Below are 25,309 nucleotides of genomic sequence, written 5' to 3' on the forward strand. Positions count from 1 at the left end.
TGCTTATAACATAAACCACGTTATTTATATACATTTAAAGAGTGAAGCAAAAGAAAAAAAATCAACACAGTAGCAGTTTTAGGGGAAAAGCACAGCCGCGAAAAACCTACGTAATGTTTTCTCCAAGGAATAAGAGGAAAGAATATTACTTTCTTGTTTCTTTTGATTTCTGGCTTCCCTCCCACCAGGTTCTTTCCTGACTACCACCCTGTACCCCACTCATACTTTCCAGTCCTCCACCAAGACCTCCGGCATTTTTTCTCAGTCCTCCCCACGTTCTCGACTGTTTTCTTCCTCTCCTTGAGGACAGGGCCTGTGTCTCTCATTTCTGCTGCTCTAGTGCTTGTTGCCGGCCTTGACAAGTTGCACACGTTTTAATAAGAATTCCTAACATTTGTGGAATCCTTAACACGTTTTAGCCTCTTTCTCTACCATCTCCCACTTAGTCCTCACAATTTTCTAGTTATCCTCATCTGACAGATTAAAAACTGAGGCACTGTGAGCTTAACCCACTTATCAAGTAAGCGGCAGAGTCTGTATTCACATTTATTTTAGGGAGTTTCTCAACTCCAGACCCTGAGCAGCTAACCACTCTGCTGGCGACTTCAACATGCTGTTGACTGCAGTCACAGTAGAGCTGCTTCGTATCATGATTTCATGTACACACACACACACACACACACACACACACACACGAATAAACATTTCAAAAAGTATTATTTCTCTTGTGCTCTGCACTCTAATATTTTCTATTATATCCCTTCTATTCTAGTTAATATGAATGATACAGTGACGGTCACAAGGCACACAATGGACTTCCTGATCCATTGGTTGCGCCTGCAGTTTGACAAACACCACCCCTCACTGTCCCCCTGTTGGGCTGGGCTCCTGGTCATTGTTAGCACTACGCCAGGAGCTTCACTGTTGTTCCAGATTCTCAGGGGAGCCCCGCAGCGTTATCCCCATTTTACAGTAAGGGAACTGAGTCTTGGGAAGATTAATAACTTACCCTGAGTCTAATCGCTAATAAGCTGTAGAATCAGAACTGTCCGACTGCAAATACATATATGTATATTTCAATATATGTTTGTTGTACTGAATGATGTTTTCGTTTGAGATTTTACCCTTTTTTTTTACTACCACCCCACTAAAAAGGATTCCCAAAACCATCACAAAAGTTAACAAGTGCAGAATAGAGCTGAAAGATACTTCTCCTTGTGCTATGTCCCGCTTTTGGACAGTATCAATTTAGAAACACATTTATTCATTTATATGTCATGGGGTAATATGTGTCAGGAGACGATACTCAAAACCTTAACTGCAAAAAGCTTGCATCCCTCTTCTCCTAAAATGCATAGGAAGAAGTGTTGCTTATGTCTGAACACTGTAATTTAGGGAACGTTAGAAACTGCAAGCAGATTCTGCAGATTCAGGGAGCCCAGGGAGCCCAGTCCTGCTTCTTTGAGTTGTTCCGCTGTGGTGGGCCAAGCCCACATCCTCTCCCCTGGTGATCCTGGGTGCTCTCTGTGATCCTGGGTGCGGCAGCGGGCTTCTGGGGTGATCTCTCTCTCCCAGGCTCATCCCCACTACTGTTGACCTCACTGTGAACAGGTTAGAATTGGAGGAGATGTGATAGTACCAAGACCTGCATAGGAATCAGAGGCAGGGGAGTGGTGACACAGACAATCAATCCTTGCCTCCTGGATGGAACTTTCAAAAACAAATACCATATTCTTAATAAGGCACTCCTCAATCCGTGTTCACAGTTTCAGGAATAAGCAAAAAATGAAAGCACTTCCGAAATAATTTCCTTAAACAGAACAGGTAGCGGAAATGTACATGGCATTTGTGCTCGTGATATGAAGTAGTTAAGTTTGTTAGAGAGGACAAGATGAGATTATATTCGGGGAGCAGATTGCTTATCTGAAAGGATCTGGAAAAACGGACTTCAAAACCTCTTTGGATGATCTCTACACCTAGAGCCCTTTATCCTCTTGGCACAAAGAAAATGTTTTTAGTTGAAGAGGGCTTCCGTGCAAATTCAGTATTTATGATCGCAGCCCAAGGGTTGGCACAGATCAGCAGCCATCATCGTTATCATGATTAAACAGATTCATTTTTTATATTTAAAAGTTTTCTTTTCTCAATCAAGTCAACAGCTAGGTATTTTTTAATACAGTCCAGTCTGCTCTTTTGGTGTTTCTGTTCCCTGAGCTTTCTTCAGTAGGTTGAAGATCGTGAACCAGAGCTGTCTCTCAGACTTCTTGCTGATTACCTGGTTTTCTTTCCCTTTTTTTCTTGTTGAGAACAAAACTGAAAGAGAGAAGAGGTGGCTATGCTGTTACTAGTAAAGAAATACAACTGGATTCTAGCCTAATGCAGTCGGCCCTTTGTCTCTGACACTGAAGTCTTCATTAAATCCCTTGGAACTGCTCCCTGGAGCCCCTGAAAGAGGACTTTACAGGACTTAAATTCTCTTTCCTTTGTTGGAGAACAATGTCCTTTTCTCCTGAATGTGGATGATGATCAGTTCATTCAGAGGCTACAGGATTTAGGGGGGAAAAAAAAAAAAGGAACCAAAATGTAAAGTGACTTCAGGTGATTCTCTTATCCTGGAAACAGGGAGATGAGCTTCCCCTTAAGAAGAGTCCTCAGATGAGAAATGAGAACATAGCTTTAGGACTGGAGGAAACAGCAGCAGTAGCTACTTCTTTTTTTTTTTTTTTTCTTTTAAATCAAAGTATGGTTGATTTACAGTGTTGCATTAGTTTCAGGTGTACAGCAAAGCATACATTCAGTTTTACGTATATGTATTTAGCAGTAGCTACTCTACATAAACTTCAGTAGAGGGCAGTTTCCTGGTTTGGGACTGAAATGATTAGGGGAAGGATTGTGCTTTATCCTCCCATGTTTGTAACCACTTGTACAGTTTTTGTCTTGGTCCCAGGGCATTTTAACCCTCTGAAGGTTAGTGAGTAGGATTGCTTTGTAAGATAATGAGAGGCTTGTCTTCCAGCAGCGTATACAAAAGGTCCGGTAAGACTGCAGTTTTCAGTCTTACAGATGTGTCGAGGGATTATCAATTTACTATATTAAATACTCTGATTCAGAGTGGCCAATTTGGGGTTACACGCCTAATATGAACTCGTGTTATGTTAGTAACAAGGAAAAAATTACTACTGAATATGGCACAAAGGGTTACATGTAAAAAGTATCAACTTTAAACCTTGATGAAAAACAGGTTTGAAACTAATGCTTCATTTAAAATACTACGTTAAACAAGAGCATGTGTTTTTGAGTGTACTGTGCCACCTCTTATTAAGTGAGGTTTAGTTGTGTCCCTTCAGAAAAAAATATTCTTAGGCTAATAATTTTAGTGTATATTTACATGAAGTTTGTATATCCTGCCATAAATCTCTACACTGAAGTGTTCTGCATGCAAACATTTCTACAACACTTACTTATACAATTAGTTTATTAACTTCATTGCTTCGAGGTGGGTACTTTAAATAGTAGTATCTATCAGAAATGATCATTAATTTGACCCTTATCTGCCCTTGCAGTATGTGTCTACAGTGAGCATTTTATTACCTTTTGTAGATAATATAATGTTTTCTCATTTGGCAAGTGGATGAAAGAAGAATGAGTAGAAACCAAAATGAACGCCATGCATAAAACACACTGACATATTACAACAGACCTTGTTCACAAATCGCCTGCTGGCTTTAAAGAAAAGTGTAGCTTCAATCAGTTAATGTTTTAGTAAATCATCCTTTTCATTCAACAAGTTTTGATTGAAATTTTACGGATTTTGAAATATATATTGGGCATGTCCTAACAAAGAGAAATATTCTTGTATAGAAAACAATTTTCTTCCATCTAGTGCTGCTAAATAAAGAAGTGAAATTTCCAAATATATCCTTTTAGACTGACAGTACAGACTTAAGTGGGCACCCCCTCGGCCCTTAAGGCCTACAGAGTGTCTGAGGGCTCTGTTTAAAGGTTAGCGTCATCCAAGTTCAGGCGTTGGTCAGGGGTTCAGAAATGAGGGACTCCTCTTCTGCACAGAATCCCGTTTTAGTCCCCTAGTCTTTGGAGAGACTCATGCCCTTCAAAGAGTTTCCTAAAGAGAAGAAGGTGAGGGAAGTGACAATAGAGAGAGGCCCTGATTATGAAATAGGTGATTGAACTTTATTTATTTTAAAATTTATTTTATTTATTTTATTTTTGGCTGTGTTGGGTTTTGGTTGCTGCTCATGGGCTTTCTCTAGTTGCGGCGAGCGGGGGCTACTCTTCGTTGTGGTGCGCAGGCTTCTCATTGCGGTGGCTTCTCTTGTTGTGGAGCACGGGCTCTAGGTGCTCGGGCTTCAGTAGTTGTGGCTCGCGGGCTCTACAGTTGCAGGCTCAGTAGTCGTGGCGCATGGCGCACGGGCTTAGTTGCTCTGCGGCATCTTCCCGGACCAGGAATCAAACCCGTGTCCCCTGCATTGGCAGGCGGACTCTCAACCACTGCACCACCAGGGAAGCCTGTGATTAAACTTTAAATGAGGTCCCTGTGACTGCTCTCTTGAACCACCAAAACCGCACTTCACAAACGTGCTAGTACCGTGAGCCCTTTGATTGTTCAAGGAGGGAAGAAAGGTCTGTCTTTTAAAAAGAGGGCAATTTATTTCATAGATTAGCTTAAGTGATGACTCTGGAGTGTACTAAGAAAACCAGGTAGGCACTTCATCGGAAACTCAGACCTCTTACCGCATGTGAATTTGGCCTATGAGAAGAACCTGAAGGAAAAAATGTTCAGGTTGTACAAGCCCTGTTGGCCAAAGAAATGGTCCCGTTGTTACTACAAGCAGATACCCTGTCTCACTTCTCCCAGTTGGACTCAATCTAATTAATTCCTAAACCTGGCCTCTTTCAGCCCCTTTATCTCCTCAAACACAAGTCCTTGAAGAGTCCCTCATTTGGGGCCTCAGAGTAGCATCCTGCCCATGGTTTAGAGCCTTAAGTGGTGAGTGTGGAGAAGAGTCAAGGGAGAGGGTGGAATACTGGGGACCGGCCTCCCCTCTTCTGGCCACATCGTTAGTGTAAACCTCATGGTCACAGATAAAAGAAGAAAAATCGCCTGGCTTATTAGAATCTTAGAGTTGATAATTACAAAGAATAAAAAACTTTTTTATAAAACTCTGAAGTAGAATGATAGTTATTCCCCTGATGAGGAACTTGGGGCTTGGGTTTTTCAGTTCACTTCAGTAATCATTTTGAAACATCGTATGACCAGTGATTTCAGTGCTTTTGGAGTGTATCAGCCACTTGATCAACTTTGTGCAAAGAAAGCTGCCTTTATAATGTCTTCAGTTTTGGATTTTGCTTAGGCATGCATCTTTTCCGTGGCACACCCTGTGTTTTCATGCATTTCTCTCTCACCAGACTTAAAACTAAGACAATAGGGAAAGAACAGACTGGAGGCTCTCTGAGTGTCATTCTTCTTGGCTAGGGAAAAGAAATGTCTTCTTTCTTCTCAGGCTTTTGTGAAGTGAGGAGGAATAGTCCAGCCCCAAGACCATTGGGCTCTTCTCTGTTGCCAATGATCTTGTGCCCTGGCTTACTAGAGCCTTCCAGAAGAAAACTTAAATGGCCTACATGAGTTTACATACAAGATTCTCTCTTGAAACCCAGCAAGAGGCGTATATTTGCAGAGTAATTTCCTTGTGGTTCCTCCTGAAGCAGATGAATAGGAAGAGCTATTTAAATCAAAATAGTTTCATTATGACACAGGTCACAATGGGTTTCAGGTCCTCCTGGCCTTGCAGTTAATAGTGAGGTTCTGTGAGCACGTAATCCTGATGCACTGGTGAGAGAACATGGGGATCAGCTGATGCCGAATCAGAGGCCAAATCCTCATGAACCAGAGGTGCCACGGGCCCCAGTAGCTGACATTCTCTTTGCACATATGGAGATGTTCCATTCACACATGTGGAGAGATTCCCTATCCCTGAAGGCTGTTTTAGGAATGAAGAAAATATTCCAGTTCAAACGTGCAAATATTTAGCAATTCTGCTTTGAGCCACAAACTTCAACTAATCATGCTCTTGGCATTTTCCAGTATCCTACCAGGATTGGCAGTTAACTTATATAGCTCTTGATGTAACCTTCCTCAAATAATTATATCCTCTTTCCTTTTCGTTTGTTTCTGTTTAAGTAGCTATTATTACCAGGAAGGCATTTTTTAAAAAAACTCAAACCTTTCTCTCTCTTCTTCCGTTTCTTCTTCAGGTGATACACTTCAACACTTTCTTCTGTTATTAGTGTTCAGTGGTCTGGAAGATATTTTGGAGCACATTTTATAAAATGGAGAGTTAATAGAGATAAAATTTTGTAAACAGGCATTTGCAACCTTGTTACTAAGATTATAGTGAATTTTTCTTTTGTATTTTAATTATTTTCTGTAAGCATTCGTGTAAAATGAAAATAAGTTACAGTAATAACATTCCCTATTTTGTGGCATTTAGGAACCTGTTTTATTCACTGGAACAATGAGGAAAAATCTGGATCCCTTTAATGAGCATACGGATGAGGAACTGTGGAATGCCTTAGAAGAGGTAATTTATAAAATGTAATTAATTTGTTAACATCAGTATATATGGATGGGCATTTATAGCATTGCAGGTAATTAAGGGGAGCTTATAGTTTTAACTGACTTTGTTTACCTCCTAGGAGAATACTGGTGACGTGGTGCAGTTACAATGTGTGTACTGACGATGATGAAAACCGACAACACAATGCGTCATGCTTTTTAGCTTTTGCCCTAGAACCCAAAGCAACTAGAGAGATTATTTTGTCCTTAGCAGAGCACTAAACTAGAAGTTAAAATTATGGGTTTTAATTCTAATAGTGACCTAGTGAATTAATCATCCTAATTACCCTGCAACATTCATCTTATTCCTCTGGTCTTAGGGAACATCTACTAAGTGGATACAATGATAGTTTTTCATTATTAACTGAAAGATAATTGAAATCATACTATAATAACATGCTGTGAAGTTTTAGAAAAAAAATTGTATAAAGGTGAATTCTACATTTGGAATGTGATAATGATTATTAATTGGCAATCATGTCATTTTAATGCGGCAGCATTAATGCAGGTAACAGAACCCTGGCCCTTTCGCTCAGTTTTTATATGGATACGTTCATTTCTAGAGGATTTTCTCTCATTTGTGTAGTGTTTCACTTTGGACCACTTCTTTGAATTTCCTTACTCTTGCATGAAAAGGATTTTGAATGATAGGGTGCTGATGGTTTGTATTTTTTTTTTTTTTTTTTTTTTTTTGCGGTACGCGGGCCTCTCACCGTTGTGGCCTCTCCCATTGCGGAGCACAGGCTCCGGACGCGCGGGCTCAGCGGCCGTGGCTCACGGGCCCAGCCTCTCCGCGGCATGCGGGATCTTCCCGGACCGGGGCACGAACCCGCGTCCCCTGCATCGGCAGGCGGACTCTCAACCACTGCGCCACCAGGGAAGCCCCTGTATATTTTAATACTAATTATTCTGTGCATGTGCCCTCGTTCTGATAATTGATTCTCAGCTACTGATGGCAGAAACTACATCTAGGCTTCTAAACCATACACGGGTTTTTAATTCCTCATACAACCTAGCGCAGTCTTTTGCTTTTAGAAAGTAAACACTTAATAAACAGTTACTGAATATTTGCTTGATCTCTTCATTTCAGAGAAGTGTGGCTTGTTTATTTTTTTAAAAATTGCATTTTTATTGTTGTTGTTTTTGTGTAAATCCCAGTGGCCAATTGCTCACATTGTTGTTGTTTTGAATTTGTACGTTTTGTCACTTAGTGTCACCTCTCCAAGGTTAGCTGTGAAATCTGCAGTTTACGTGGATGAGCTTGGACTCTGAGCGAGCTGATTCGGCCCTACAGTTTTTCCTGCCAGTAATTCTGGTTTCTGAAGGCAGATTATCTTTGGCAGTTAAAAGTTTTTTGTTTGTTTTTTTTTAAATCTTGTAGTACAGTTTAATCTTATAACAATCCACTGCTTTAAACACCATCTATACCCATAGTCTGGGGGAAACAAAACTTTATGTTGTGTCCTGTTTTTCATGAGTTTTCATTCACTATGAAACATTAATGAAATTGAAGCAAACACCCTTGACTGGTCTAGCAGTATGGTGTTCAACTTGGGAAAGAAGCATCCCCCAATAGGCTCAAGGTTTACTGTGGTACAGTTTGTCATAGTTTGAATTTTTTTTTTTTTTAAACCTTTAGACCTTCCAGCATGGTAAAGTGCTGATGAGATTATGTCTCTAGAAAACTATACTTCCCACAATAATTTAAAAAAATGTTTTTTCCCTGTAGTGTACTGACTCCTATCAGCCCTAAAGATCCTGTTTAGATCACATTGGGAGAAATAGCTTTATTTTTTGAGAGACTTCCTTAACTAATCCCGAGGTGGGGTTTCTGGTGGGTGTCATGTGGCGGTGATGGGGGACAATGAGATCTTTCTCTCCTGAGTTGACTCTACCACCTTTCTCAGTGAACGCTACTTGGAAGGAGCTCTTCCCATCACCTGGCTGTGCATGTAAGATACCTAAGAAGTCCTGAGGACTTCAAAGCTCTAACGTCTAAAAGGCTTGTCTCCTTCATTAGTAGTTCATTTAGGAAAATGTCATTCTTCTTTCTGTATCCACAGGTACAACTTAAAGAAGCCATCGAAGATCTTCCTGGTAAAATGGATACTGAATTAGCAGAATCAGGATCGAACTTTAGTGTTGGACAGAGACAGTTGGTGTGCCTAGCCAGGGCTATTCTCAGGAAAAATCGTATACTGATTATTGATGAAGCCACAGCAAATGTGGATCCAAGGTATGGAATTGAGGTCCATGAAACTTGGAATCTGAATTTTAAATGTGGTAAATGGAAAACATTTAATGTCGCTGAGAAATGTTCTAAGCGTTCTCTTTTCCTCACAGATATCTCTTGATAACATTAATTGCAGAAAACAAAGGAAGAAACCAAAACCTGTTATGTGGTGTTAATGTTACTAGGCATCCTAAGAGAGCTAGATTCCTAAATCCAGCTTCTGATAGTTTCAAGTCATTTCAAGGGAAGACTGTCTTACATTGTTTTATGAAAAATCTTCTAAGGAGACTTTTTATACTCAGTTTTTGAAGAGCAATATTATGTCTTAAAGTATTGATTTTTTAAAACATTATAAAAATATGTGATTTTTTTTTTTAAGTCTTAAGTCTGCTATTTCTGTCTTTACTGAACTAAATTCAACTTCTTTGTTTCCAGAACTGATGAGTTAATACAAAAAAAAATCCGTGAGAAATTTGCCCAGTGCACTGTGCTAACCATTGCACACAGATTGAACACCATTATTGACAGCGACAGGATAATGGTAAGACCCTCACCTGTGGAATATCCGTCATTCCCATTTATGTTCAGTTTTGTCAATGTATCCTTCCATAGAAAATGTGATAGGAACCTCCAATAAGTTAATTTTCTCTTAAGTTTTCCTCTCATTCCTGACAGTAACTCAAGTACTTACCTACACTTTCAGAATATGCTATTAAATAATATATCCAGTAATTTCATATTTTCATATTAAAAGTTTATTTGAAATGTTATTTTTCATTAAGATGGCCAACCACAGAAGTACTCCAAATCCAAGACACAGCTTCATATCTCAGTGTTCTGGAACACAGTCATTTTTCCTTTGTCAGTTATTTTTTCAGGTTTTTAGATTCCCTTAATCAAAAAATTAGCCTTTCATTTAGACTGCCAAGAGGTTGTCGGGTAAGGTTGCAGAATTTCTCAGCTGTTGGGACTTTCACAAGATTTCCTGTCAGAGGGGAGTCTATGAGAAGAAAGGCCTAGTGAGAAAAAGAAAGTATTTCAACAGAACGGATTTAATTTAGGAAATTTTACTACATAGGAATTGGAGGCATGGGAAAATGAAAGTGAACACTGCGTAAGTAATGTTAGGAAGCAGCTATCTAGGGCAGATCTGCAGACCTAACTAGCAAGTCTCTTTCACAGTAGGTCTGGGCACTGCACACACAGCCGACTCCAAGCTTTGGTCTCTGTATATTTGTCTCGTATCTTCCTTCCAGATTTGATTGGCTCTGTCTTTCTTAGTAACTTAATGTTTATTTATTTAGCTGTATTTCCTTCCTTCCTCCCTCTTTTCCTTTTCTCTCTCTTTGTCCTTTCCCTCTCTTGCTTGTTGAGTGTCAATATATCTTAGGGTGTGGCTTTAGAAAATGATAAGATAATCATCCCTCAAAGGAAAAACCTTTGACTGCAAATAAGCCCAAAAGAATGCAAGTTATTTGGCAGGCTAACCCCCAGCTTGTGGCAATGAGCTGGTTCTACTCATCTTACAGATGATGTCACAAGGTACCACCTTGTTGTCACAAGGTACCACCATATCCAGTGATGCTGATTAGTGATGAAGTAAATAGATAAAGAAAGCCTGCACAAGTCATAAGAGGCAACAGATGCAGTTAACTAGTGATTTTGATGGTCCGTACTAAGATAGTAATATACGATCAGTAATGCCCAAAGTCCCTCGTGTCCAGTGATAATGGAGGTGTCCCTTTTGACTTCTTGGGCAGTCTCTGGAATGTCACCTCCCACGCTACTTCACGTACATTGTCAGATGGGATCCTCAGTGGGGGCATTGAGTAGATAGCAGAGTGTCAGCACTGAAGCAGCGCCGTTAGCCTCACTCCCCCGAGCTGGACGTGCACAGGAGTGAGCTCTGGGGAGCAGACGACAGGAGTGGGGCATCCCCAACCAAAGGGATGCTCTGGGCTCCAAGCAGTGTGTCTGGTCATCTGGACTAGCATATCACAGTAGAAAGCAGGCCCCACCAGCAGTCTTCTGTGCGGGACCAGGTGACATTCCAAGATTGCAGGACAGTGACACTTAGAAACCAGGAACATTGTTTAGCATGGATCAGCCTTAGTCCCTCATTTTGTGTTCTTGAATACCAACCGGAAAAGTATCCTTTTATTTCTGTTCTTTACTTTTCGATTTGTTGGTCTCGTGTCTCAGCATTGTATTTTCCAGACTGTCCCTCAAAGCACCCTTCTTCCACAAGAAATGAATGATGCTGTGTAGTTTACCTATTTCAAGCCCTTTGTCAGTATTTCGAGGCAGCAGCAGAATGGTGGCTTGATCTCCATCCAGTTCAGTTGGGGGATCCACTGAATTTAATCATTGCTCCTAAATGTAACCTGGAGATCAATTTTTGGTTTTTGGTATTACAGCATTTATGGTAGCTGGTTTCTTTTATTGTCTAATTATTAGAAATACTGTCACCATGGAATATAAGATGGGTTAAAGAAACAGTGAGAAGGGACAGAATTTGCAGACATGTCAGCTGGTCACTCCTAAATCTTATCCATCAGCACTTGATCCACAGGTGTGAACATCTGTATCACCTTAGCCAATCAGCTTTGTTGCCGTTATCAAAATATGTCCATTTGTTTAATGCTTTATGTACCAGTATATTCTGGTAAATTTCTAGAGTCTCAAATTTTTCTCTCAGTTTTTCTGAACAAATCCTTAACATGGTTTTACAAAGTGGTTTACAGCTCGGCCCCTCCCCACCTTTCTAGTTTTGTCTCACTGCGCTCTTTCCTTTAGAGCTAAAACCACACTGATGGTCTTTCAGTTCTCCAAATGCGGTTTTCACTCTCTCTTATAGTTTTGCCCTCTCTTTTAATATTGGTGGCTTAGACTAAGGTGCTAGCAGTGGAAATGGTGAGATGGTTGGATTTGTGGTAGACGAAAAAACGGAGCCAAGTGAACTGTGTGATGGATCGAACATGGGATCCGAGGGAAGAGAGAGGAGTCGATGCTGGTTTCTGGCCTGACCATCTGAGTGAATGGGGAAGAAGGAGTCCATTGGGAGAAGGGAAGTGCAAGGGTTCTCATCGGAACCTGTCACCTTCTTGATGACCAACATTGTTTTCTGTGGTGGACCTTGCCCTTCACCGTGGAGCTGCCCTTGGCACTCCTGTGTTGGGAGACCTTCAGTTTAGGGCTCCCTGGTCAGGGTCGTCGGTGATGTTGCAGGGAGGTCCCACCAGGAAATGTAAACATGGCCACTTGTTTACATCTTGGTCCAAGCTGGTTGCGGTTGCTGACTCCTTAGACCTCAGGGGACCCAAGAGACGTGCATCCCCTAGCTTCAGAGCTGGGGACTTGTCCTCTGTGGTCCCATCCACCCTAGGCATAAACCTTTTATGTTGTTCTGGAGCTCCTGATTACCAGTTGGCTTTCACTCTTGCAAAAATCTCATAAATGATGTTCTTTCCCACACCTTTGATTTTTGTGGCAATTTTTTTTTGCTTGATTTAGAAATATGGGCATACCTTGTTTAATTGTGCTTCTCAGATGTTGCATTTTTTACAACATCTGTGAAGCACGTGGTCTGTGGCAACCCTAAGGCAAGAAAGTCTATCGGCGCCATTTTTCCAACACATGTGCTCACTCCATGTCTCTGGGTCACATTTTGGTAATTCTCAGCACTATTTCACATTCACTATTTCCACTGTCATTACATTTGTTTTGGTGACCTGTGATCAGTGATCTCTGGTGTTAACTACTACGCCTTGCTGAAGGCTCAGATGATGGTTAGCGTTTTTTAGCAATAAAGCATTTTTAAATGAAGGCGTGTATATTGTTTTCTCAGTCGTAATGCTATTATACACTTGATAGGCTACCATGTAGTATAAACATAACTTCTGTATGCCCTGGGAAACCAGAAAATTCATGTGAACCAATTTATTGTGATATTCATATCTTTGTGGTGTTCAGGAACGGAACCCCCAAAATCTGCGAGGGATGCCTCTTCCTGTTTGCTTTTCAGAATGTCAGTGATTGTCTGTTCCTAAAGCTTTAAGGGCATAAAGACAAGTCAATCTGCTGCATACCCTGATGTTCCAGAGGGTGGGCGGCTAGCCTCGGGGGAGCGGCTGGGGAAGTGACAGATGCTAATGAAGGGCCTAACCAACAGAGTTATCACCATAAAGTCACGTAATTACAAGTGCTTAAGGTGTAATAATTACATTTTGTTGCACTGGTGGATACTTCTGCACAAAGTCGGATGGATATGGTTTTGTTTACTGTAAGTAAATTAAGCAAAAGGCTTGTTGGGAAACAACTGTGACCTAATTAATAGCTGTGTTTATGTGTTGGCTCTCCAAATGGATTTACCCAGTTTGGGTTCATTAAGCACCATTAATGTGTCAGGCTAAAAATTCTATTTTGCAAAGATGTTCTCTCAAGTTTAAGTTTATTCAACATGATGGAGTCATAATGACAGCTAATGGAATCTTCCTTACTTTCTCTGTTGCCACAAAACAGTGGAGCAAGACAGACAAATCAGAAATCCTCTTCCTCCTAAGACTCAACAACTATCTCTACATGAAAGGCTTCTTCCTGTAGTTTTTAGGATTAGCTGGTTGCTTGTGACCTGTTTCCTCTTCAGCCAATAGCACAGCTTTTCCCTCCAGTCCCTGCACACTCCAGTCTTCATATCACTGTGGATTCTCCCCAGAAGTGTGAGCAAAGGAAGCATGTGAAAATCTGCAATTGCTCGAACAATATTGTTGCCTGTGTTCAACATTTTCACTGTCTGCAGTTAGAGAATTCTTTGGAAATGGATGATGAAGAACCAACACCAGGGCCAGGAAACTTGGATTCCACCTCTTCTGTTTATAGACAGTCTTACGGTTTAATATTCTTTGCCTTTCTTCCTCAACTCAGACCTCTTTTTAGTAATGTTTTCCCAGATGAATGAAAACCAGAAACTATTTATCACCCCCGACAAAAAAAAATTGAAAACTGTCCTTATGCGTAGTTATTACGTTGCTTATGCTTATAAGGGTCAAAATAGATCTTTCTGCCATTTACATTGTTGATCCTATTGTTTTTTGAGAGTGTTAATGTTTTTCTGCCTTTGCCTTTCTTAGATATTAGTCAATCCTGAGAACTACTCATCTCAGTGGAATCATGTATTTTAGACAATATGAAAGGAAATGAAAAGATTTGCTATTCATTCAAATTTTAGTAAATAAAATAGAAAGTTGGACAAGGACAAAATATTAATAATACTTCCCCTAAAAAATACATAAAGTCTTTATAGTCAGAGAACTCATTTCCACCAACTCTGAAGTGGTGATTTTTAAAAGTTGTTGCTTTTGAAGAATGGAAAATTCTTTGTTGTGTGAAGTAATTTGATATAATTATTTACTTTGTCTTTGGCATGAGAGAGACCTATGTTTTAAAATTGCATTTTTTTCTTCTTCACCATCAGGAGGAATGGTTATGCTCTATAATGCTACGCATAAGTAAAATTACACATTCAGGGCATCTAAATTGGCATGCCAAATTATACGACATTTTAGTAATTACGTGGATGTAACAGATTCAGTTATTCTTAAACTCTTTTGAGAGACCTGCTGTTAGCAGTGATTCTTAGCAGTAAAAGTTTAACAGGGAAATGGCCTTTATGAGAGTTAATAAATGTTTCCGATTGAATACCCTGGGACCAAATTAACTGTTAATACCTAGATGTGGAAGAACAACCTGTGTCCTGCTTAGAGTTTCATCGTATTCTCTTACGATACATTTACTCTAAATATGATCTAAATGAAGAACTAAGTACCACTTAACATCAAAACTGTTTTCCTAGGTATGTCATTTGGGCCAATTATTTCGGATTCTTTTTTTTCCCTCTGAAACCATTAACCAAAGCCACTAATAAGTAGAAAGGCAGAGTTAAGAGCCCTTTCCTCTTCCTTTCAGTTTCCAATTAGTGGACATATTAATGAGCAATAAAATGGGTGAAAGGAAGGCAGCTGAAGAAAGAACAAGAAGCAAGGAAAGATAATTTGTGGAAACAGATTCAGATCCTTGGTAATTCAGATTGGGCTGCCCCCGTGTGCTGTGCAGGCCATGATCACTGGAATTTGGAGCTCAGTTTCTTAATTGTTTCTTTAGACTTATCCAAAGAGAAAATTGGATTTCTGGAGATTTTCTTCTGTGCAGAGCAATCCTGCTAAAGCTGTTTAGGTAGCCACTCTTATTGCCAGCTTTTCACTCTCAGGAGGATAAGCTACTACCAAAGCTAACTTCAAGAAGCACCTTAACCTCTCTGGCAAAAGGTTCTGTCCCCACTTAGCTGAAATATTCCAGGGCCCTAAGGAAATTCCGGAAGCATTTACTTTGTGTCCCCAAAATTGCTCAGATTCTGTGAAACCAACTCGGGAGTTCATTTGCTCTCCGCCATCAGTTTCTATGACATCACCCTAATTTTTTGCTAAATTGAGTTTGATTTCCTTGAATCAAGAAATTTCCCAGCTCTGTGTATCTGTATAAATAGCCCTCAAAGCTCAAGAGTCTGAGAGCTAAAAGCACTAACTAATGATAACAACCGCAAATGCCCTGGGCAGAATATAAAATGCCACGTACTGCTGAGTGCCCCGATCATAGTCGAAAACTTTCATTTTCTTCCTATAACATTATAATAATAAAAGGTCGGGTGAGGCCTTTGTCTGCCTGGTAAAACAGGGTAATCAAACCGTTTAAACACCAGCCAGGCCTACCACCCAAATAGATTCTGTTCTCGCTGTCTTACCCCTTTCGGAAATATTATCTGAGTTATAATATGTTACTGCAAAACATTGTGTGCTAATGGGCTTCTTTCTGCTGATTAACAGGTTTTGGATTCAGGGAGACTGAAAGAATATGATGAGCCATATGTTTTGCTACAAAATAGAGACGGCCTATTTTACAAGATGGTGCAACAACTGGGCAAGGCCGAGGCCGCTGCCGTCACTGAAACAGCAAAACAGGTGAGCCCGCTGCAGGGAGTTGTAATTAAGGTTCGTCTCCAGGGTTCACTCCTCAGGATCCGGCACCAGGGGTCTGGTAACAAGCACTCTGTGCCCTTTTCAATTATAAGCCTCCAGAGACAAAGCTTCGTGACTGCACCTTAAGAGTACATTGCAGGGGGAGGACACGTCTGCTGAGAATCTGCAGAACTGGTGGGGGCAGGATGCAGGACGTGTGTGCGCCCACGTGCGCACGAGAGAGAGATTTCGGATTGGAGCTTCCACATGTTTGGCCTCCGGGGTCAGATCTCACAGCACAGAACGCTCGTTTTGCGGACCCTTCACATTCTTACAATTGGTGCTTAGCACATTTATGATGCAAATGCTGTCGGGGAACATGCAGGAGGTTTGAGAGTTTGAGAAGAAGAATTGGAGTGGAATATTATGAATTGGGTCTAGAAAGATCTACCAGGGAAAGGTGTAGGTCTCTTCTGGCTTCTAACTGTAAAGAAAACTCCTACGTGATACCGTCACTTTCTCCCTAATTCTTCGTTGTTTAGAATTAGGTCTGGTTGCCTCCCTATTCTTCCTCTTCTTTCTAGCAGATGAACTTGTCATCAGGATAAATTAAGAATTCACAATAACCCTAACACTGTAGTCTGAATGGCGCTTGAAGGTTGACAAAGCGTTTTCACAGATGAGGTGTGTGGAAGCTCTAAGCACCGTACATGGTGTGAGAAAGGTGCTTGATGAGTAGCATTCAGGTCACGTGGTATCTGTCTAACAAAGGTGAGGTGGTAGTATCTCATAGTACAAATGTGGTAACTGAGGTCTGGTTAGGGACTTAGCCACTGTCATGCAGCCAGCTGTAATTCTCTCTGGAATAAGATAGGAGTGGGATTGATGGAAGGATAGAGGGCGAGAAGAAAGGTCTGCTCTTCTTGCCCTTTTTGATGGGTGGGTTGGGGTGGGCTGAGGCCTCGGGATGTATGTCGTGAGGCTTTCCGTCAAAACTTTACCTCCGGGTGTTAAATTATGGGTGCATTTTTCCTTCTTTATACTTTTCTGCATTTCCCAGATTTTCACTTGTAAGTTGAATAAAAGTACTCTTTCAGTATTTAAAATATCTCTTAAAGAAAACGTCCCATAACGTTACCAACAAGAGATAGAATTAGAAATTTGTATGCTCCCATTGTAAGACTTCAAAATAGTAAAATAGCTTATTTTTTAAAAAGAAGGGCAAAAATGGATAAAGCCGCAAGGAGAAATAGGAAAATCCACAATCAGTGGGAGGCATGAAAACAACTTTCTATCAGATTAATGGAGCAGGAAGAAAACTAGGTCAGGATACAGAAGATCTGAATAGTCAGTTAACCAATTGGACATCATAGGCATATACAGAATACTGTATTCAACAGTTGCCAGTTGCAGCATTTCCCTGGTGGTCCAGTGGGTAAGACTCTGCGTTCCCAATGCAGGGGCCCCGGGAACGGCCTGCAGGGGCCGACCAGGTTTGATCCCTGGTTGGGGAACTAGATCCCACACGCATGCTGCAACTAAGGAGTCCGAATGCCACAACTAAGAAGCCTAGGATGCCACAACTAAGAGTCTGCATGCCACAACGAAGATCCCATGTGCCACAACCTAAACAAGCAAACAAACAAACAAAACAAAACCAAAAAAACGGGAAAAGAAAACATGTCCCAGTATCTAAGTAATTCTATATGAAACATTTATCTGAAATGTGGCCTGAATTCTCTGTCATTGTTTTGTCTCATTCCTCCTCCTTAGAAATGAAGAGCAGTGCCTTCCACTGTTCATAATGTAGGAAATTGTGCTGGGTCACAGAGCTGGCTGAAGAGTTTAGGGATCAGGGAAGATTGTATTCTGAACTTTTCATAAGTACTTATATTGTATGTAAACAGCGAGAAGTTGCACTTGGAGCCCTGTATTTTTTTTTTTTTTGGAGCCCTATATTTTTTAATGCATGAAATTCACAGAGCGCGTTCATCCTCTAGAGTGTCTCCCAGTCAGAGCTTCCCTCCTAACATCCAGTAATTATTTGGGATTCCCTATATAACCTAAGTCACAGAACAGCCAGGAATCTCACAAACCCTTTTTTTCTTTGATCTTAGGCATTTCACATCAGACACATGTCCTCACGTATGAGTCAAAAGTCTCCACTTAGAAAATATGTAATGATTATATATTATCAAACATTGAGCAGTGAGAAATAGATCACAGCATTTAGGTAGGTACATAAGTTCAACACCTTCATTTTACAGGTAAGGAAGCTAAAGCCCCCCTTAGAAGGAAGTGTCCATATATATACAAGTAGTGATGATGCTACCGTGCAGCAGACACAGGATTAGAAATCTCTTCTTCCAGTAAATGTTTTAAATCAAGTGTAACATACATAGAAAAATAGACGTAGGTCATAGAATTAGATATCTTTTGATTCATGGTCCAGTAATCCTGCATGTACTTAAACAATATCAGTGGTAAGTTACATTTGTGTAGTTCTTTATAATTTATTTTACATACTTCTCACATGTATGATTGCACTTAATCCTCATCACGGTCCTTTTTTATCCCCCGTCATGGATGAGGAGACTGGGTCCAGGGCTCACCTAAGGTCACAGAACTGGTCCAGGGAGCGCAGGGAGTGAATTGGTGGGTGAGGCTGAGTTCTGCCCTAGGTACTCTGCTCGGTGTCGAGCCTGAGAACGCTGCTCCTTTCATGTGGTAGCCAAGGCGGGGCCAGTCACCCAAGTTCACAAGGAGACAGAACATCACTCTTAGGTTTCAGTCCTGCCACTGGCTCAGATCACTTCTTCGGAAAGACATAACAAAATAACCTATCCTGATTCTCATCTCAGTTGAGGATCTTCTTGACGTTATTTCTACATATGCTTGATCCTCTTAGGAGAACAAGCTGTCAGGTTGTCAAATTTTTAAATGTGCAAGCATCAGATATTGTTCAGAGCTGTAACACCGGGAAGATTAGCCTAAGTCAACAAGCTTTTCACTCTTAACAGAACAGAATTCATTCATTTGAAAAGAAAACTCAACATCTGGGAAAACGTGCATCCAAGTCATGTTTTCTTGACTACGTAGTTGATTCTCTGGAAATGGTGTGCGCAAGCTGAGTCCCTGTCTGACTGACCCTTTTAGATGATCCGTGAAATAGAGAAAGTACCTTTCAGATACATAAAGCTGACGGGTACATTAGTTTGCTAGGGCTGCCATACAAAGTACCACAGAGTAGGCACCTTAACAGAAACTGATTTTCTCACAGCCCTGGAGACTGGAAGTCTGAGGTCAAGGTATAGGCAGGATTGATTTCCTCTGAGGCCTCTCTCCTTGGCTTGTAGATGCCATTTTTTTCTCTTTGAAAGAGAAAAAAGAAAGAAACATGATCTTTCGTCTGTTTGTGCCTGTGTCCTAATCACCTCTTCTTATAAGGACTCCAGTCATATTAGATTAGGGGCCACTTATATGACTTCATTTTAACTGAATCGCCTTTGTAAAGACCCTATCTCCAAATACAGTCACACTCTGAACAACTGGTGGGTTTAGGACTTGAACATATAAAATTGGAGGGGGAGCTTCCCTGGTGGCGCCGTGGTTAAGAATCCACCTGCCGATGCAGGGGACACGTGTTCGAGCCCTGGTCCAGGAAGATCCCACATGCCACAGAGCAACTAAGCCCGTGTGCCACAACTGCTGAGCCCTCGTGCCGCAGCTACTGAAGCCGGAATGCCTAGGGCCCATGCTCTGCAACAAGAGAAGCCACCACAATGAGAAGCCCGTGCACCACAACTAAGAGTAGCCCCCACTCGCTGCAACTAGGGAAAGCCCGCGTGCAGCAACAAAGACCCAACACAGACCAAAAAAAAATAAATTGGAGGGGACACAATTCATCCCATAACAAAGGATAAATGCCTATCATTCATTTTCTTCTGTGATGAAGCAGACCTGATTGAGGCTTTTGTGAAGTTTCTTTGTTGCCAGTGTGTAACAGAGGTTTCATTTTATCTATTCGTTTTATCACTAGATACAACCCCAAAATTATGAAATCCTAATATCCTAGATCTAGGACCCTGGACTGGTTTGAATAGTGCAGGAGGCACTTAGCAACCTCGTGACCTCTTATGTTGCCCAAGGTCTTTGAGCCTCAGGGTCCTCACCTGTACGTAGTACAGGGATTACAGCACTGCCCGGCTCCTTCGCACTTATTACAAGAATCAGATGAGAGAGCGCTTTGTGAATATTGAGCATTCTATAAGATAAAAGTCGCATCATTTTTTTTTTCTGGATATAGATTCAACCCTTATCTCCCAATAAGAAAATGTACCCACAGTTCTTCTAAGTAGCATTAGAGACTCTAAATAATTAAATTTTATTTTTAATGATCAGTTCTTAAAGAAATGATGTGTCTAATGCTACAAAATTCAAAAACTTTACTTTTTTAGAATAGGTTTTAAAATTTTATAAATGAAATTTAAGTCACGTTACCATTCCTGTCATTACACAGCTCCTCCCCCGGGTTGGAGCTCCAGCACCATCTTTGACTATTCTTTTGACATGTCCTGTGCTTCAGTAATAATTTGTGCCGATGTGGCCTTCCTGTTTTTAAGCACAAACGATAGCTCTTCCTTATTTTTTTGTTGGATATTATATCTATGTGCATAGTTATCTCATTCTGTTTAATGGCTACATAGTATTTATGCTTTCTCCATTCCCTACTCCTCATTTTCCCTTCTAATTAATTGTTACAGTTTTATGTTTATTTCCCCACAGGAGGAGCTCTAGTCCACTTACTATTTGTATTCTTCTTTATAATTTATCACCTTCTATTATCTTTCTTTCTTTGGTTTATTTTATTGTTGCTTACTTCCTGAATGCATTTGTTTTTATTTTTTCTTATTTATTAATATAAATATTTCAAGGCTGTGAACTTTTCTCTGAATACTGTTTTAGATATATCCTACAGGTGCTGGTGTGTAGTGCTTTCATCATAGTTAGGTTTTTTGTATAGATTCTGTGAGTCTGGTTTTCTTTTCCTCTTTGGTCCACAAATTATTTGAGAAGGATATCTTGAAAACTTCCTGGGGGTTGGAGTTTTTTCATGTTTATTTGTTTCTGTTTTCCTCATCAGTCTCAGTACCTTATGATCAAAAAATGTTGTTTGTCCTGTTTCCCCCAAGAAACAATATTTCTTAATACTTTTTTTGTGTTCTGGTAAATAGGCAATTTTTGTGAGTGTTCTGTGGGTATTTAAAAAGATGGGCTATCGTCTGTTTAAGTTATAGAGCTTCATTTGTAATTAGATCTATTTAATTACATTATTTCGTTCTTCTCTATCCTTATTTATTTTGGTCCATTTAATGTAACTTGGACTAGGTGAATTAGTCTCATGCTACCAAGTTTCACTTTGTACTTCCTGCTTTCTTTGGTTGTTATAATTTTGATGATATGATTTTTTTCAGTGCACAAATATATTCTTGACTTTTGTTATCAGTATGAATTATATTTTCTACTATTTTAAAGTGCCTTTCATTGATTCATTTAATGGTCTTGGCCCTAAATCCAATATGGTTCATAATTAAATTGAGTTCCCCTTTTCACGTTGTTTTCATTTGCCTGGTATGTCTTTGACTGTTTTTGTTTTTGTTTTGGCCATGCTGTGGGGCATGTGGGATCTTAGTTCCCTGACCAAGGGTTAAATCCACTCCCCCTGCAGTGGAAGCACAGAGTCTTAACCTCCTCTGGACCACTAGGGAAGTCCCAGTCTTTGATAGTCTTTTTTTTTAATATTTATTTATTTATTGGCTACATTGGGTGTTAGTTGTGGCATGCGGGATCTTTCACTGTAACACGTGAGCTCTTCGCTTCATTGTGGTGTGTGTGCAGGCTTCTCTCTAGCTGTGACGTGTGGGCTCCAGAGTGCATGGGCTCTGTAGTTGTGGTGCATGGGCTCTGTAGTTGTGGCGCACAGGCTTAGTTGTGTGACCAGGGATCGAACTGGTGTCCCCTGCATTGCAAGATGGATTCTCTACCACTGGACCACCAGGGGATTCCTCTGATTATCTTTTAATAGCAGATTACAGATACGTCTCTTGCAATGGCATGTAGTTAGATTTAGCTCTGAGGTTTAATCTTAGCACGTGAGGCACCCCCCCCAAATATATGAGTTTAGGCCATTTACATTTATTGAGATTATAGTTACGTTTTATCTTAGTTCAGTCGTGTTATACTGTCAGTTTTTAGTGCTCTTTTTTTTTTAAAAATTTTTTAGCCTGTAATTTGTGTTTCTTTGCTCACTGTTTTATGTATGTTCCTTTCATTTCCTCTGAGAATACTTTATTTCTTATTTTTGGCTCCCCATTATGAACAATGATGTCATATCTTCCCTCTCCCCCTTCTCCCATCAGATTTTAATTGTTTTTCTTCTACTGTTTATCTTCATATCTTTAAAAATCCTTAAACCTCTATTATTTTACTTACTTGTATTAAATGATACTTTTTCCATCTCTTAGTTGGCTAAAATTTGTCCTCTGGTATTGTGTTTTTACACCTTAGGGGTTTGATTCACTAGTGGGGCTGAGAAATCCGTTTAATCAGTCATGACCAGCATGCTTTAAGAAATGAAATAGGAAAGAATGGAATAGAAGAAAAGGAGCAATGTATCTTTCATAGTAATAGTAAATATTTCATGAAACTCCTTTCAGGATACATAAATATAGATACAGATTGTGAATCTGTACTGAGACTCAAAGTAAAGTTAAGTGTATTTACTATTGTGGGTGGCAGTACAAATGAAAGGTTGAAAACAAATGTCTATACCATCATAAAGGAGGGTCATTGGAGTTAAGAATCCCCGACTTACTGTCTATAGAGTTGACCCTTGAACAACAGGGATTTGAATTGGAGGAGTCCACTTGTATGTTTTTTTTCCAGTAAATATGTACTATAATACTGCATGATCTGCAGTTGGTTGAATGCATGATGTGAAACTGTGAATATGAAGGAGCAACTGTAAAGTTATACTTGGATTTTCAACTATGTGGAGGGTCCCTAACCCCTACGTTGCTCAAGGGTCACCTATATGAAATATTTTTATGCTACATCACCAGTTTATATTTCTGGTTACAATATTCTTGGATCACACGTCCTTTCACTTATTGTGTTGTAATCTTTGCTATAAGGTCTTCCAGCATTGTTTATTCACGTGTAGGAGTCTAAGGCCACATTGGACATAACTTGATCTTTCCTGGATACTCAGAGGATTCTTTTTCTGTTTTGAAAGTCATTTGTTTTTCCTAGAACAGCACAGACTCTTGGTCACTAGCTTCTAGTCTTTTATTTTAGGGAGTTTATTTGAATTATACCTTTGAATTTGTTTTAGTTGATTGGATTCTCTTTACAAATATCTATAATGTATATATTGTCCTTTGTTTCATAAAGCTATTATTTCCTTAATCTTTTTTAAATTTTTATTAATTTATAATTATTAGACTTGCTTTCTCAGTTCTATCCTCCATGTCTCATATTGTTTGTTCGGTAGTGACTGATCTTTGTGCAGCCTTCAGAACTGTCATTTCTTTGATGTTTTCATTTTTATCTTCCTTTTCACTTTGGCGTCTGTCAATTCATGTTTCATTTTTTGTTGCTGTGCCATGTTTTCCTGTACTCTCAGATCTCTGCCTCCACGGGTTGATTATTCTACTACATTTTCTTTAAATATGTAATATTATTTTTTTTCATAATTTTCATCTGTTCGGTGATTACTTCTTTCATCCATCATGTGCTTATCCTGTTACTTTTCCTGATTTTTTGTTTGTGTGTTTTACAAATTCTGTATTACTTTTTTATTTATTATTATTCCTACTACTCGTTTTTTAATTTCGTTTTTTTAAGACCATATATTTGCTAGATAGTTGTGGCTAGCACATCATTTCAGCCTAAAGGGTATTCCCTCTGCTTAACATAGAAGCATTCCCCATGATCCAGAGAAAGAGAGTGAGTGAGTGAGTGAGTGTGAGAGAGAAATTGATAATACATATTCATTTAGCCTGTACTCCTCCCTAGCCTTCAGAGATGGGCAGTTACAATGCTGCTTGCATTTCAGAATCTCTCTTGTCCTAGGACCTTACCAGTGTTCATGCTTTAGGCAAAGATGGTGATTCTATAGGATTCCTCATGTACATCTTAGAATTTGCCAGTTAGTTGGAGAACTGTGCTCTCCCATGATTGCTGAGATCTGCTCTCTTTAGGTACTTTCTCTCTGTCTTGCTAGAGCCCATTGGATCCAGTTGCATAAGGCAGTCCTTCTAGATATTTTGTCAGTTGTGATTTCAAATGATTCCTGATTTCATCAAATATTGGGCTTGCTTGGTTTTTTTTGTTTTTGTTTTTGTTTTTGTGGTACATGGGCCTCTCACTGTTGTGGCCTCTCCCGTTGCGGAGCACAGGCTCCGGACGCGCAGGCTCAGCAGCCATGGCTCATGGGCCCAGCCCCTCTGCGGCATGTGGGATCTTCCCGGACCGGGGCACAAACCTGTGTCCCCTGCATCGGCAGGCGGACTCTCAACCACTGCGCCACCAGGGAAGCCCTGGGCTTACTTTTTAATCTCCCACTATCCTTGCTGTTGAGAGTGATTTCTGAGAGGATAAGGGGAGAAAAAAATCCAATATTCCGTTAAGTTAAAAGGAGAAATCGTCTCTAACTCTCCAGCACTCTTTGACTTTGATAATATATCTGTCAGTATGTCCACAAAGTTAGACCTGCTTTAAAGATGAGGAGTTTGAGGGTTACTGGGCTTGAACTAGGGCCGTGCAGTTCAGGGAGAATGAATGGACAGATTCTTGAACCATAATTCTACATATATTGAACCATTGGTTGCTGGCCTTTATCCGTGCAGGGGAGCATTTATTGCTCTGTTGCTTTTACTAAGATCTAATTCCATGACGGTGGCTTTGTTTACAAGTTGGAGTTTAAATACTAAATTTAGTTTCAACCTACATTGGAGGAACTATAATGAACTAAACCCAAAGAAGGACAGGAAAAGGCTCAAACCCAACACTCACTGGTCTTATGTTCTGCTTGGCCAGAATTTGAACTTTTTTGGCATTGTCTCTTTTAATCCTCATTAAAGCCATTCTGAGATGGTAGTATTATCCCTCAGATCGAGAAACTGAGGCAGAAGGGCCTAAGGAACGTCTCAAAATCACAGGTTAGAAAGTGTTAGTAATCTTTTAACTATTTTCTGCCTCCCGGGTTACTATATTTACTGAATAAAATGTGTAGGAACTACGACCCTGCGCTTCTATAAAGATAAAAATCAAAAGACTCACAAAAGCGCCTCCTAGATGTTTTGTTTTCATCATTTAAGCTGGGTGATGCTGCTGCTTTCTGTGGACTTAAGGGACCACGTCTCTGAGCAG

The 25,309-nt window shown here is 40.1% G+C and overlaps 1 protein-coding gene across 1 annotated transcript in view; it reads left to right on the forward strand.

Moving 5' to 3' along the window:
• Positions 1–25,309, forward strand: part of LOC309835850 (ATP-binding cassette sub-family C member 4) — a 170,540-nt gene that overhangs the window by 141,163 nt on the left and 4,068 nt on the right. The window contains exons 26-29 of the mRNA XM_082675568.1: positions 6,510–6,599; positions 8,698–8,870; positions 9,303–9,408; positions 15,746–15,880. Coding sequence (XP_082531694.1) covers positions 6,510–6,599; positions 8,698–8,870; positions 9,303–9,408; positions 15,746–15,880 — 504 coding nt within the window. The remainder of the gene's footprint in view (positions 1–6,509; positions 6,600–8,697; positions 8,871–9,302; positions 9,409–15,745; positions 15,881–25,309) is intronic.

This window comes from Grampus griseus, assembly GCF_964374135.1.
Source record: "Grampus griseus genome assembly, chromosome: 18".
Classification (NCBI taxonomy): Eukaryota; Metazoa; Chordata; class Mammalia; order Artiodactyla; family Delphinidae; genus Grampus; species Grampus griseus.